Consider the following 16557-nt stretch of genomic DNA (forward strand, 5'->3'; position numbering starts at 1 on the left):
ACTATTTTCATTTAACAGTATACCTCAGAAATTGTAATAAAACGGTTTAGTTTGAGCTCCTGAGAATCTCTGAGAGGTCTACTGGGAGTGAGATGATTGACACTGGTATTCTTTAATCTCCAAATCTGGGCTTGAGACATGTTCCTTCCTCTGGCAGGGTGAGAAGATCCCCCAAATGACACAGGAACTTTGTTAGGATAGTTTTGAGAGTTCCCAGGTTTGGGCTATGCCCTGCCACTACATCTGTCTGTTCAACAACAAATTTTCTCCACCTTCAAAATCACGATCAGAGAATGCTACTAGCAAGAGCCACTAAGGCAGCCATATCCCTTTGTCCTCCACAGTTAGGCTATAACACAATCTTTAACAAGATATGCAAAATTAACTTTTTCCTTTGCACCATGCTTTGATAAACAGTTTTTTCAATACAATCTTTTTGCTCACTTGCCCAAGGGCCATTTGGGTGATGAGGGTATACAATCAAACCTAAGTTGATAATGAATGTGCTTTGAATACTGCCTTTAAAGAAAACTAAAACATTCCTGCCATATGGATTTTGTTTCATTGCTAACACACTCCCAAACTTTAACAATTCCTCCCCGCCCCCCCCAAAAAAATCCCTTGTAATATGTTCATAGAGAATAACAGACATAATTTGGGGTTTGGAAACCAAAAAGTAACATAAACTGCATCCAATCACAAGAGTCTCTTTAAAAATTGGTGTTTTTAGGATGCTAGTCTCTCCATTTTTAACTGTGGAGGAGACTGAGTCTTATAAATTAATACAGTAGATTCACAAGTTTTGACATTTCCTGAAGGTCAAAATGTTGCCAATATTGGCCACACAAGTTTTAAAACATTTCATCTCCCTAGGTCCACACAGTTCTCAGAAAGAGAAATCAAGAGTTTGTCTGCTTAGCATACGACTGGATGTTGCAAATGTTTATGAAAAACATAAAGAATTATGTCAACAGAAAATCATCCTATTCTCTCATTTATTAACTCAAGAAAACAATTCCTGTTTTCAATTAAATCCTGATGGCAATTACTTTTGTCTATGTAATTGGACCTCAATATATATTCATATTCACAAAATATATAAAGTTCAGAGTAGTAATTCATAGAACACAAAGACTTCTGAAAGGCAGTGTATTAAGCCTATGTGGCTATCAGAACTTCTCTGAGACCAGACTTTCTAGGTAAGAATCCCAGATCCACCACTGGGTAACCCAATATATCCTTGGGCAAGTTATTTTAGCCTCCTATGCTGAAATGTCCTTATCAGTAAAATGGAGATAATAAGAATACCTTCCTCATAAGATTGTTACTAGGATTACATGTGTTCATACAATTAAAATTCTTAGAACAGGGCCAGGCACATGGGAAGTACTCAATACAATTTAGCAATTACTATTCACTTTAGAAATCTGTCTGTAAACATGTTTTATTTCACAGAGATTAAACACATTTTAAAAAGAAAATACCTGTTTCCTTCAACTGTTTGATCTTACTTGAGATCTAGTTCTCTCACCCTGTCTTTTTATGCCACACACATACTATCACACCAACCACCACTGCAATGGTGAGGATTGCTTACTTCTGATGGCCTGAGTTCTTATTTTGTCTGAACCATTTATCAGCCCCATAATTCTGCACAAGTCATTTTTACATTAAAAAAACTATTATTTTTTTTTCCTGGATAAGAGTAATAATAGTACTTACTTCATGTGGTTAAAGCATTGTACAACAGTTGTTATTTTTATTACTAAGTCCAAGATCCATTGCACATCCATAAAGTAGACATCCTAATTTTATATTCCAGACTCCAAAGTAACTCAAGTGTGACAATAGCATTTGTGGCTTCAAAACCTGATGGACTCACTCAGGAGGGGTTATCTTTAAAAGGATAAATATGAGGATATGCACCAGACAGGCAGATTCCAGGATATGCATAGGAGGTGGCACATAGCAGGTAAGGAAAAAGGCCTGTGTTAGAAAGAAGCTGAGATGGGGCCCCATAATCCATCTACACGACAAATAATCACATTATCACCACTGTCCTGAGTCCTTTCTGAGTCTATGAAAACATATAGCCACACCTCTACTGCTGGTGACAGATCCATCATGCTTACTGCTTACCACACTCTGACAAATGTCTTAATAACATCCTCTCACAGAGACTTACTGTACAGTCAATTGACTGGCAGTTGCCAAGTGTTTGTAAAGCATAATGATATATACCTGTGAATACATACCTGCCTTTTGGTCCTTTTAGGTCTTGGCTTCAAAATAAATTTTGGTGGAGTGATATTTACTTGTTGGAACGCTAAAAGGAAATAAAAACAAATTAAGTTAAACTTATTGAAAATCTACCTTTATTTCATACAAGGCAAAGTTTTACTAGCCCTTCCTAGTAAAAATTATCTAATTATACTTTTTAATACTTGTAATTATTAATAAGTAGTTGTAAATTTTATAAGATAGAATGTTGCACTTAATGATAATATAGAACATTAATCAAAACAATTGTGTTCGTATCGATACTGAATAAATACATTATGAATGAATATAATTTTTAAAAATCTCAAATATTATTCCTGTTCTAATTTATCTCAAAGTTAATTACATTCTTTATTGGGAACCTTCTAAATAGCCAACTTAACCTATATACATATTTACTAATGACCTTCATTACAGATTGACACTCCAAGTGTTGGTGAAGAAGTGTTGATGAAGCAGTTAGGACTCTCGTATATGAAAGTATAAAATTGATCAAAAAGTAAAACAAAGAAAGAAAAGACACTAGTCCTAAGCAATGAGCCATGTAAAACAAAAGGTTCTATCATCAAACAAGTGTGGAGAACACCTGATCATAGTCTGTCTCTAGGAAATGCATAAAAAGACAAAGGTGCTGATAATTCATAGCCCAGTGAAACTATATTTAATTACAAATCAATAAGTTTACTTTTGAGTTTATTTCACAAAAATTGCAGTTTTGACATTTATTTCTAAATTTTCTCTAAGTTATCATAGTAAATCTAAGCGTCTTGAAGATAAATAACACTCTTAAAATGGATGGCGCCAACACTAAGAAGAAAAGAAAACCAGAAACTAATTAAGACAGACCTGAGTTTTCAAAGAATATGTTCAAAACTCATTTTTAATAACAGCAAAACTGCCAGGTTACTTCCAAAATTTCTTTTGGAAATAAGCCCTCAAAAAGTCTTTTTTTTTTTTTTTTTTAATTACAAGATTGTATCATGTCACGCCTACAATAAAGTCTTGGGAGGGAGGGGGTTTTATCACTTTAAATATTAATTAATGTTGGTTACTTCCAGTAATATCTATTAGATTGTGGCTTTATTCTCAGTCAGCTAGTCATGAATAATTTTCTTCCCATTAGAGGAATTATAAAAGTTACATAAGGTAGCTGTATGGAATAAAACAATTATATGCTCATTTGCAGATTTTTCAAAATAGTGAATTCTATAAAACAGGACCTTATATATCCTATTAAGATTTGGATGCAACTCTTAAATCAACATCTATAAATAAATGGACCTATAAACATACATGAGAAGGAAAGACTAATTTCACAAATAGCACATGAAACAAAAATGTTAATCTAAAATAGTTCTTCCTTAAAATGCTGGGGCATAGAGAGATGAGGATAACAACAAATGGGAAAACAATTAAGAGTTCATCCCTATGTTTACAACACAGTATTTTACCAAGAGTGAATGTTTATATATGTTACCTATGCAGACCGATTTCTGATCTAACATCTTATAGTACCTTACTTGGAATCTTATGATTTTAAAAAGTTTTCCTTCAATGTGTTTGAGTTACATCTTTCCAAATTCAGCCACTGTCAGCATGAGGTCAGTCTTCATTTTATTCTCCTTCTTGATGCACTTGACTTTCTCTCTAAAACTATGAGCAATTGTGTGCTAACAATATTCCAGCTATAGATGAACTCTACAGCATTACAATAAATTATTAAAGTTTTTTTTTAAGTCATAAAAATTTCATACCAGAGGGGAGATCATCCAAAGGAAATTCAAAGAGTCTGGATTTGTAAACTGAGTGAAAATGGAAATCCTCCTGAAATAACACAGAGAGTAGAGATTAAGCATGTACTTCCAGATTCCTCGGGCAATCAGAGCTGGAGGAGCTGGAACCCTTAAGACAACCGTAACTTGAGTACATAGATGCCTGGGTTTAGAGTGGTGATAAGCCATTGCACAAGAGCTCACACACTCCGTTTTCTCCTGCACCCGAGCGACATCCTTTTAGAAGCAAAATGCCTTCACAAACAGAGAAGCCATTTGGAAAATAAATGAATGGGCCTATCCCCCCAAGGAGAAGCAAGGCATTGGGGAAAGTGGGTTAACGTTTTTTATGACTGGTTTCTTTCCATGATTCCCTGCCTCCCTTTTAGAGTCACAGAGCTTTGCTAGGCAAAGAATGCTGAGCTAACACGCTTGCTTGTATTAGGGAGCATGTGACTGGTACAGCAGATGCCCAAACAGACCTTGCTCCAAAATTCAAGTGTCATGCAAAGTTCTGTGAAAAGCCAACCAATAAAAAGCCATATTTTGTCTAAGAAAAATTAATGAGCATTCAAATAACTTTATCTGACTTCATTCAATTACTAACATGATAAGAACTACCATAAATATAGTTTTATGATATTAAAAGAAGAATGTCACAATATAACCTTTTTATTTATTTATTTATTTATTTATTTATTTATTACTATATTTTATTGATTTTTAAACAGGGAGGAAGAGAGAGGGATAGAGAGTTAGAAACATCGATGAGAGAGAATCATCGATCAGCTGCCTCTTGCACACCCGCTACTAGGGATGTGCCCGCAACCAAGGTACATGCCCTTGACCGGAATGGAACCTGGGACCTTTCAGTCCGCAGGCTGATGCTCTATCCACTGAGCCAAACCGGTTTCGGCAACAATATAACCTTTTTTTAAAAAATCACACTGGTCAAGCAAAGTGACAGGAGACCAGGCAGTGGAGACAAGAAAATAACATACAATACAGATAGTTTCCCAAACAAGATTATGAAGAGCAAAACAATGTGTTTCTTAAAAGTATTTGCCTCTCTAAGTGCTTGACCAATGTTCCATGATACAAGGAAGAATATTTGTGTGTACAGAGCTAGAATGGAAGTGGATTATGTTTCTCTCTAGTCTATAACATTAACTCAATCATTTTCTAATTTGTGAGAAAACTTAGATTTCTTTAAACTTCATCATCACTGGGCTTTGAAGATAATGAGCAATAGAGAAAAATCTCAAATCTAGAAAAGAAAGGGAGGGTGGAAAATCACGAATCTGGCTTTGATCTGTTATAGAATAAATGTTTGTCTCCCTCTACCCCTCACCAATCCATATTTGAAGTCTTAACTCCAAATGTGATTGCATTGGGAGACAGGGCCTGTGAGGAAATGATAATGAAATGAAGTTGTAAGAGTGGGGCTCTTCTTCAATAGGCGGGCTCCTCTTCCATATATGAAGAGAAAGGAACACCAGAGCTCTCTCTTTTTCTCTGTGTCTTGAGGTCATAGCAAGCAGGCATCTGTCTGCAACCAGAAGACAGAGCCCTCAACCAAGACACTGACCCTGCTGACACCTTGATCTCGAACTTCCAGTCACCAAATCGGTGAGAAAATAAATGTCTGTGGTTTAAGCCACCCAGTATTTTGTGATGACATCCTGAGCAGAATAGGACAGATCATCATAGCACATTGTGGAGGAGAGAGAAATGGGAGCTTCAGAATACCGTTGAAGGAAAGGATTTTCAGTTTAAAGGAGAGACAGATTTTTTAAGAAGAAAAAGAAGAAGAAAAACCACTTGTGGTTTTGACATATTCAATATTTATTTTAAATATATAAATAAAATATAAAATTTAAATGAAACATAAAACTTAAATAGATAGATAGATAGATAGATAGATAGATAGACATTTATTTAAATAAAATAAAGCAGAGAGGAGAAAAAGAGGAAGAACAAAAGCTCCCAACATCAACTTTCACGTTTGCCATAACAGAGGAGCACTTACTGGGGAGGTGACATTTTCCTCTGGCTCAATGAGATAGGTGTGGTTCCCATCATAGAACATCCCACTGTCAAGAACAAGAAAATAATGAGTCATGGCTACCAACTCCTGTCTCGGAACAAAATCATTTTAAAATCGGCAGCAGCTAGAGGACCAATTTACTTCTCAACACCACTTCCCAGCCCTACTTATCACTACCATCACATCACATACCCCCCTCCACACACACACACACACACACACACACACACACACACACACTGCTGAGAGGGGAAGGCCCCTCTGTCTGATTCCCCACAAGCAGCAGTGTCTCCTCAACTAGACTCTTCCCCAGGCTCATAATGACCATTCTCTAATTGTGTTCCATTATTCTGCTCTCCAACATATAATTCTAAAACTTTAAAGTGCCAGTAAATATGCAAAACTTTCAGGACCTTCCTCATATTTCTGAATGGGGGCCCAGGAAGCTGTATTTTAGACAAGCCCATGTGAGGCTGATGCAGGTTACCAGGGACTCTATTCAGAACTACCTACCTACCACACACATGGAAGATGCTATAGTGACAAGAGGTGACACCTTTCAACAACTTACCACAAACCAAATATACTCACTTACTACTCTTTTCCAAAAAATGTATGAGGGAGGCACAGTGACTATCCTAATTTACAAGTAAGGAAGCCAAAGCCCAAAGAGACAAAGTAACTTGCACAAATGACTTAACCAATGAGAGTCTAGGCAGGAATAGAGCTCAGGCAGACTGGTTCCTGAGCTGCTTACCCACCTTCATTACCATTCACTCACTGAACAAACATTTAGAAAGTACATGCAATGCACTGCTCTAGGTGCTGAGGACACAGTAATGAACAAAACAGACCCCTCCCCTGCCCTCATGGTGCTCAGGTGCAGTCTAGGGAAGACAGAAAAGATACATAATCACAACTACATATATGTGACAAATTCTAAGGAGCAAAATAAAGCAGGTTAAGGGCAATAACACCCATAGGAATGAAAAATGCCAGATGATTGGAGATAGAAACCAGAGACAGAAGATGGGAATTTACGCAGAGAGTCAGAGCAAGGCTTCACAGAGAAGATGCATTTAAGCACTGGCCCAAAAGAAGTGACAGGGTGAGCCATAAGGATATCTGTGCTGATGGCACTTCAGAACCAAGCCCTAAGCTAAAAGGATCTTGGCATGTTCCGGAATACGGAGGATAGAGAGTGGCTGGCATAGACTAGGTGAGGTCTGTAAAATGAAGTCCGAGGGTTAGGTAGGCCCTTGGGGCCTCGGCTTTCACTCTGAGAGAGATGAGGAACCACTGCAGGGTTCTCAGCAAAGGGGAAACACAATCTCCCCTTCAATTTCCAAATAACTGCTCCCAAAGCTGTGCAACATTAATCTTCAGGACGGCAAGGAGAGAAAATGGGGAAAGCATCACAATGACCCAGGTGAAAGAAATGGTAGCTTACATCATGGTGGTAATAATGCAAATAGTAAGGATTAGACAGATTCTGGCTATTTTTCCAAATGGGATTTGTTCAGAATTTCAGATGAAGTATGGAGGAGAGAGTCATGTGAGTGAGGACAGAGAGAGTCATGTGAGTGAGGACACCAAGGTTTTGACTTGAGCAACTAGGAAAAGTGGAATTGACAATAAGGTGAAAAAAAGCGGTCGGAAGCACAGAGTGGGTTGGCAACAAGGAAGGAAGCAGGATGCAGGGAGCAAGGGGCAAATCTAGGGTTCAGTGTTGGACTTCTTAGACTGGAGATGGCTACAAGCCAATTGAGAAATCAGGAGGAGGGTATTTTAAGCTGCAGATGGCTGTAACTCCCACTCAGGCCCTGAGAATCACTCCCTTTAGTGGAACATGGTCCTTCCACTGAGATCAGGCCCCTTATGAGCTGAAGGAAGGCTCATGTTACTCAGGCATCTCACAGGGGTGAAGCTGTCATCGTGTGCAGTCATTTTTTCAGTGTAATGACTGCAAGACATCCACTCTGTGAAACAGGGAACGGTATTTGTCTCTCATTGATGGCTTAGGGAAACGGGCCCTGCCACTATCCAGCTTCTTTCATTCCTGCCTTAACGTCTTCCACATGTCCTCCGCTCGCACAGATCCTCAGAACTGCTGTTCTCACATCTGCAAGGTTTTCAAACAAGAGTGCCCTTTCTTAATTTCGATGACATTGTATTTGGAATTTAAAGTTAAACAGATGCCATTTGTAATAAATATACTACTGGCCATATAGGCCTAAGGAATCAGTGGGGGTGAGCCTTTTTGAAACAGTAGAACAAATATGGCCGGATCCATGGAGAAAGTTACATAAAGACATTCTCTTTACCGAAGTTCACATGGCCATACTGATTACGTTGTTTTGCTTAACTAGTACTGGTGTTATTTCCTCTTGCATTAGGTTAACATCAATGTGAAAGCCAATTATTTTTTACTGAGTTTAAACATCATGATGCACAGTGTAAGATATTGACACCATCAATATCTGCAAGATTCTGTTTCCCTATATTACAATATGCTATCATTAAAAGTTCTTTAACCATCAAAAGGCATATGTGTTTTTATTTGCTTTGAGGCTTGGTAACTTTCTATTATATTTATATACATGTCAACAATACAGTACATGTTTGATAAAAATCTGCAACTGAGTCATTATGAGACAACAGAACAAAAATTTTGAAAGGCTGCATCAATTTTTTTAAAGAAAACAGCCATTCTGACAAATTGCCACAAGAGGGCAATAAACTTATATCTCAGTCCACTCTTAAGCTACCCATATCGTGTTTCCCTGAAAATAAGACATCCTCCGAAAATAAGACCTACTTACAGGTTTCCTTCTGAGTGAAATATAAGGCATCCCCCGAAAATAAGGCCCCCCCAGGCTAAACATGAGAGATTTGGTCCACTGATTCTGAAAGAAATGAAGTCACAAGAAATTCACCAGGAAATTCAGGAATTGAATTGTTATGATGATGTTCCAGAAGATGCTGACATGATTGTCATTGAATAAATGAGTAAATTCTTGATACTGTAGGATTCACAGTTTGTCTGATTTGTGTTGACAACTACCATACTACCGTACCGTATACAGGTAATAAATTTTCTTTATTTTCATTTAACAATAAATGTATACTGTATTCTTCTTCATGGAAAAATAAGACATCCCCTGAAAATAAGACCTAGCGCATCTTTGGGAGCAAAAATTAATATAAGACACTGTCTTATTTTCGGGGAAACAGGGTAGTTACAGGATTTTTTTTTTTTCTTAATGCAAATCCCTTTAATAAAGTATACCAGTGGCAACTTTATTTTAAAATAAGTATACTGTTAAAAACATACAAAAGCATTGCTATAATTATTAAGAAAGATTTGAGACTGCTGTTCCCTCTGCAGAATTGCTATACACAGATGCAAAATGACCAAAGGCCGATGTAATGCTAAATCTTAAGTAAGTGGCATGGCCATCCTGTGCCACAATCTCTTCATTTTGAAGCTGCCCCTCTGTGTGTACTGGATCTCTTTCAATCCACTGCTCAAAACTGTCTGGCTCCTTAGATGTGCTCTTTTCAATTCGCAAAGTCAGTACTAACATTGTAAGTAAACAAAACATATAAAGTATTAATTCTCGAACTGATTCTTAGTCATTGTTCCTACATTCCTTTTATCCTCTGAGACTGTCAGGATTTGGTGGAAATGCATGAAGAACTGGGATTAGGAACACCATTTTCTGAAAATCATTGATTCTTTTTTCTATATGTCCCGATGGTGAAATGCAATTTTGTGTCACTATAATTTTACAAATGTTTGCAAACATACAACACAGGTTTGGAGCCTTTTTGAATTTGGTATCATCCAGATTTTTTTGTATATTGGTACTAATAATAGTAATAGTATTAGTAGTCTTGGTCATAAATCTTTTCTTTTTTTTAATGTATTACAAATAGTAGTAAATATGTTTCCTTTTATCCCCATTGACCGCCCTCCAGTCACCCCCACCCCCTGGCGCATGCCCTCATCCTCCTAGTGTCTGTGTCCATTGGTTATGCTTATATGCATGCATACAACATCTAACATATCAGGACCAAATTATTACCCATTAGTCCTTTGAATTTGGAAAAAAAAAAAGTGCTGTTGCAGGTTCTTTATGTAAAAAACATGAATCTGGCCAAAACCGTTTTGGCTCAGTGGATGGCACGAAGTAACTAAGTTTTACTTATAGGTAAAACAATGGAAGTAGACTCTGAGTCCTGCGCCTGATCTAGTCACAAAAAAAGTCCTTCAAGTTACTTTTTCATCCTCCTTCAAATGACTGTGTAGGCTTAGAGAAAGCTATTGGTCTTCGTTTGTCAGCTCTCTCAGAGCCCTCAGGAGGCGGTAATACCTACTTTCTGGTTTTTACAGTATTTGTGCCCATTTGGAAAACCGGAAGGCAAACTGGAATAAGAACGAGGCATGACGTTTACAAGGTGACTTTGGGTTGAGATTTTAAGAGAAACAGAAAGGGAAAAGACTTATTTTTTATATCTTGCTCCTACAACACCCATTTGCTGTCACAAGTGCCAAAAGGCCGGCGTACTAATCCAAGCTGACAGCTGTACTCATCTTGGGATCAGTCCAATTTTACTGCTAAAGGCAACTTCAATATATCTTCTTCCAGATAAGAAAACCCAAGCTCACGTTAGACATGCATTCATGTTTGTAAATGTCTTTTTAACTAAAGAATTTATTTAAAATAAGGGAAGCCAAAACTGGTTTGGCTCAGTGGATAAAGTGTCGGCCTGAGGACTGAAAGGTCCCAGGTTCGATTCCGGTCAAGGGCATGTACCTTGGTTGTGGGCACATCCCCAGTAGGGGGTGTGTAGGAGGCAGCTGATCGATGTTTCTCTCTCATCGATGTTTCTAACTCTATTCCTCTCTCTTCTTCTTTGTGAAAAATCAATAAAATATATGTTAAAATAAAATAAAATAAGGGAAATTGTCTTTTAGGAGAAAGAATAAGCAAAGAGAAGTCCACCATGCTGTAGGGCATGGGGCCCCTTTTCTCTGGCTGTGTAACTGATCCTCCCCGCTCCTTTCTGCCTCTCACATACCCACTGCAGAGCCGGACTGAGGCAGACTAACCACAGTTTCCGGACTTTCCCATTAGATCTCTTTCCTTACCTTTTTACGACCTGTCAATCCAACCCCTCTCTTGGAAGATTCTATCAAACCCTGTTAAGGGGCCTACTCCACCTTCCTCAGAGACATTTCTCAGGAGCCCTCATTCTTTTTTTCTTTTATGAAAGATTTACCTCAGGCAAGCAGCCCTCCCAGTCTGCCTGAGCCACTGCTTGGGAGCCACTTTTTTATCATCTTTTTTTTTTTTTTTAATATATTTTCATTGATTTCAGAGAGGGGGGGGAAAAGGAGAGTGAGAGAGAAAGACATCAATGATAAGAGAGAATCATCTATTGGCTGCCTCCTGCAGGCCCCCTACTGGGGACTAAATATAATACAGCCCACAACCTGGACATATACCCTGACCAGGAATCCAACCATGACCTCCTGGTTCATAGGTCCACACTCAACCACTGAGCCACACGGGCCAGGTAAGATCCCTCATTCTCTATTGCTCACTCTAAGCTTGCATCTTTCTCAGGTTTTTTTGTTTTGTTTTGTTTTGTTTTGTTTTTTTACTTTCTCTCAAAGAAACAAATCTACCTATCATATTCCATAGTAGGATGCTGAGCTACAATTAGCTTTCCCCTTAGACTGAGCTTTTGGGTGGCCAGCCTCATGTCCTAATAGCCTTATTATTCCTCAATAACTGCTAGTCAGGCGAAAAAGCTAAATCCCTAACTTGATAACAGACAGGAAGTATTTTAAAGTTATCAAACAAATATTTAACAAAACTGAATTAAAGTGCTGGCTTTTTCTGTGCTCCCCCTACCCCACCCCCACCCCCCAAAAAATAAACAAGTCAGAAGGAACTGAGATGATTTAGCTTAGATAAAATGCTGCTGAATGACACTGTGGCTTTGTAAAGAGTTACAAACAAATGACAGATGGCCACCTGTGCACCACCATCACCGACAGGACAGAGGAAGTAGATGTATTCCCATGCGAATCATTGGCAGACATTCTTTGATAATGAGCTTTATGAGAAATGAAGCAAGGCCCCGAGGAAGGATGAACTCCGATCCTTAGAGATTTCTAACAACAGGCAGAGCCTCCCACCGGTGTGCAGAGGGAGGTGGGATTTTAGCTGGAACAAAACAAAGCTGAAACACGTGCGCTCTTGAGGTCGCTTGCAGCCTTTCCTCTTTGCTCGAGGAGTCGAGAGTTCCCATCTACTGAAATGTCTATTATTCTACAAAAATATAAAAACTGACACCAAAGAGAAGCGAAAGCAGAGCCGGTACCCAGAGTCGAAACATCCACAGAAACAGAGACCAAAATTACCCAAACCGCTTGTGGCTCAACTTGGACGAAACTAGAAAAATGCTTCAAACATCTCTGTAAGGTATCATATTATAATTCCAAAGCCCCAGGTTTCTGCAACTCTAATTTTAAAATACGTTTAGCTTATAGACCACAGAAGAGAAAAGATCAGATCCGTCCCTGATTTCAAACGATTTCTTCACATGAAATAGGGATTTTTATTACAGTGCCTTAAATAATAAAGAAAACAAGTGATTGAACGCATGAGGAGCACGCACAGGAATTTGGACACTTACTGAAGTCCATGGCATGTTGACAATGCCACGAATGAGGTGGGGTTTCCTCGGATCTGGCCCTGGTAGTAGCAGTGCTCTCCTCCCTGGAAGACAGAAACAGGGGATGTGAGCCTGTGCCAGCACAAGGAGAGTCCGCCATCCCTGCACAGGTTTCTGCCATGCTGCGCTCCCATGGTTAAGGCTCTGCTCAAGATTTCATTATGCACATCAGTGTCGTCACACTATTTCTATCCAAATTAGTCACAAACGCTCCCAGTGAGCTGACTCCAAATGTGATGATCAAAGGAACAAGAAGCAGATACTGCCGAAACTGGTTTGGCTCAGTGGATAGAGTGTCAGCCTGCAGACTGAGGGGTCCCGGGTTTGATTCCGGACAAGGGCATGTGCCTTGGTTTCGGGCACATCCCCAGTGGGGGGTGTGCAGGAGGCAGCTGATCGATGTTTCTCTCTTAGATGCTTCTAACACTCTATCCCTCTCCCTTCCTCTCTGTAATAAATCAATAAAAATATTTTTAAAAAGCAGATACTAAAATACACTTGTGGCTCTTGCACCAGAATAAGTTAATCATCTATTTCCCCCATCCTGAGAAACTCAACCAGCAGCAGCAGCAGCAAGTGAACACTTTCACATAAAGCTCAGTAAAAAGGCATATAAATCATTTGAGAATCACTAAATTAAACTGACGGAGGAGGATGCCTAATTTTACATTGTTTCTATCAAGATTTGACAAGTTTATACTATTCTTTTCTCCAACCAGAAATAGCTCTGCTGGTAAGCAGTCTAGGGTAGGGTTTTAAAATGGAGCAGCTTCTTCTAGCAGCCAGTTACAGGAACTAACTGCCACGGAGAGACTCATTTCCTCGGATGAAATGTTCCTGGAAAACCTCACAGGGTAAATCCTCTGCCAGCTCTGGGTGGTGCCTCAGTTTGTAAATACTTGCTCATTGTGTGGTCGAGGGCCCATTGGGAATGCACATGGATGACCTTTAATTATCATCAGCTGAACTCAAGGCCTAGGACCTTGACTTACCCAGGTCTTGATATGCTAAATCCCAGGAATGAGGGAATGGATAGGACCTGGGCACACCCAAAACTTCTTTGACCTTAACCCGCGCCCCCCCCCCCCCTTTGGAAATAAATAAATGCTCTGTGTTGTCTGTTGAGTGTCTCTCCATCAGAGTGGCAGTCCCCCACCTGGGTCCCAGCTTAAATCTATTTCTGTGTCTTGGTCTCTCTTTTTTTTCCTTTAATTTCTTAATCCTCAGCTCCTCCACTCAGGAACCTGTCGTTTTCCGTGCGGGCCACGGAAAACAGAGAACCAGCCCCCCACAAATCGGTAGCATTGACATCCCTGGGAGCTTGTGAGAAATGCAGACTCTCAGGCCCACTCCTGCTCTACTGTATCACCATCGGCATGCTAACAAGGTCCCTATGTGGCTGATTCATATTTACATTCAAGTCTGAGAAGCGTTGCTTTAAATGACCATTCCTATCATCCCACTCATCTCCTGTTTCTCCCGAAGCTGTAAACTTTTAATTAAACTGACCCGTTGAGACATGAAAGACTGAAAAAGGGCAGATTAATAGAATGGGTGGTTTAAAGAAGCAAATGTTACCTATTTCCCAGTCTGGCTTAAGGGCTAACCCCACTTAAACTATTCCGTGCTGGACAAGTGGAGGGGAGAGGACAGGAAGACATGATATCACAAGGTTAAAGACATTTTCTTCTCTGGAATTCCAAAGCAGGGAGCCTGGCCTGCGACTCCTGCTCCTGCTGAGATAATACCACAGGACAGAGTGAATTTCAGTGATGATGAGAGGATAGAGAGCAAATAAAATGATTCACCCTGCAATCCCTGACCCTGGGACACCCCAATTCCCAAGGAAGCCATTGAGCATGATGGACCAGGATTGTGGTTGGATTTGATGGAGGATAAAATAGGGAGGTACTTAACATGTGGGTCTGACAGGGGTGGAACTCAGAAGGCCACAGATGTCAGGATAGAAACAAACCTGGGCACTGACTTCCTAGGTAGGGTTGGTTTGGCGTAGCTATTAACAGTGTGAGCTGTGTAATCTCAAACAAATGACAGGACCTGCCGGTGTCATCTGTCAAACAGTAATACCCATATAGGGTTGTTCAGATGTTTAAAGAGCTAATAATCATAAGATACTTACAATAATGGCTTGTTACTCGGTACACACTCAATAAAGGTTTGCTGCTATTGGTGTCAGCTATTGTCCTAGTCAATTTACATACACAATCACTTTGAATGCTCACATCAATCCTACAATATTGTTATCTCTAGTCTCTTGGGAAGTTGCTAAGTAGGGATGCAAACTTTGGGTAAACCTGTGAATTCAAGGCCAGAGTCATTGTCTCTACACTACTGATGAGTGGGACATAAAACCTGTGGGTTATGTAGTGTAAATCTAAGCTTTCCTTTATACTGATTCTTTTAAAATTTATTTTTTGAGTGAGGCTGGGGATAAATTTAATAGAATTATAAACATCTTCTGTTGGGGCTGCTGTACTAAGAATTGTCCATAGGATCAGATTCTAATGGAATGAGAGGTGTTTATGTTTCAAAAAAAAAACACCAAAAAAACCCTTCATTTTCAGGACACATCTGATTGGATCAGAAATTAACACTCTAGCTATCTATTAGCCAAACATAAAAGGCCTACCTACCATCAACAAGGTGAACTGAACAGAGACTCTTATCTAAAAGGGTAGGTCTAACACTAACAGTAAATATGAAGATGGCAGAAACAAAGAGAAGTAGAAAAAAAGAAGATAATCACAGAATTATGTATCAGATTAGGGAACAATGGAAGTTGACAAGTCACTGTATGTGGGGAGGCAAAGACATGTAAGAAATGTTTTATAAATCACAAAAGTTTTCCTTAAAATACCAACCCTGGAAACATGTTATAGTAAATCAGAAAAGGGATGAAAAATTCATGTTTTAAAACCATATTCCGTTATCTTAGGGTTACATAGATGATTAGATCATGGAAAACCATCTTTCACTAATTTCTGGTTATGAAAAACAGGAGTCAATCCAAAAACAGCATATGCTCAGGACCCATCTGCCCAAAAGCCTAACGCTGCACATGAAGTGAAGAGATCAATATGGTTGCTTCATTATCAAATGTTTCCATGACACTTGAAAAGAGGCATAAACATCAAGGGGGTGGGGGGAGGGACATCTCCTCAATTTGGGCCATTATATTACCACTTTTGAGGCTCTCTTATATAGGTAATTTGTAGTCTATGTAATTTTTTTAAACAACGGTGGAAATTAATTTTTGTGTTGTGATCTTTTTCAGGGATCATTCACCATAAGTCGATAATTATTTAAATTAAGAATGAAAGTAATGGAGCTGTTCCCCCACACACACTTTAACATGCCTAAGAATTTTTTAGTGCAAAATAAAGGCTTTAATGTTAAAAGGCTTCTTTAATTATATAAATATATTTAAAAGTTATTAAAATAAATTTAATATTCTTTTATTTTTTTTAAATTATCCATTATTCAGAAAACAGTAAATACTTATAGGGAAAAAAAATCTAAGGATTCAGGAGGTATGTGGTACAGAAGAATTAAAAATATCCCCTTCATACACACTGCCCAGGCTGCACTTGCTTCCTTAAAGGGAAACATTTATTTTTTTTAAATATATTTTATTGATTTTTTAAGGGAGTAAGAGAGAGGGATAGAGAGTTAGAAACATCGATGAGA

The 16557-nt window shown here is 38.8% G+C and overlaps 1 protein-coding gene across 19 annotated transcripts in view; it reads right to left on the reverse strand.

Annotated features, from left to right (window-relative positions):
- The window catches only part of ADAM22 (ADAM metallopeptidase domain 22), a 165818-nt gene that overhangs the window by 59900 nt on the left and 89361 nt on the right, over nucleotides 1–16557 (reverse strand). For all 19 annotated transcript variants that reach the window (XM_045578463.1, XM_045578465.1, XM_036429515.2 and 16 more), the window contains exons 5-8: nucleotides 12811–12893; nucleotides 6082–6145; nucleotides 4035–4104; nucleotides 2256–2326 (exon numbers count right to left, since the gene is read on the reverse strand). In XM_045578463.1, coding sequence (XP_045434419.1) covers nucleotides 2256–2326; nucleotides 4035–4104; nucleotides 6082–6145; nucleotides 12811–12893 — 288 coding nt within the window. The remainder of the gene's footprint in view (nucleotides 1–2255; nucleotides 2327–4034; nucleotides 4105–6081; nucleotides 6146–12810; nucleotides 12894–16557) is intronic.

Source organism: Pipistrellus kuhlii, unplaced genomic scaffold (assembly GCF_014108245.1).
Source record: "Pipistrellus kuhlii isolate mPipKuh1 unplaced genomic scaffold, mPipKuh1.p scaffold_m20_p_10, whole genome shotgun sequence".
NCBI lineage: Eukaryota > Metazoa > Chordata > Mammalia > Chiroptera > Vespertilionidae > Pipistrellus > Pipistrellus kuhlii.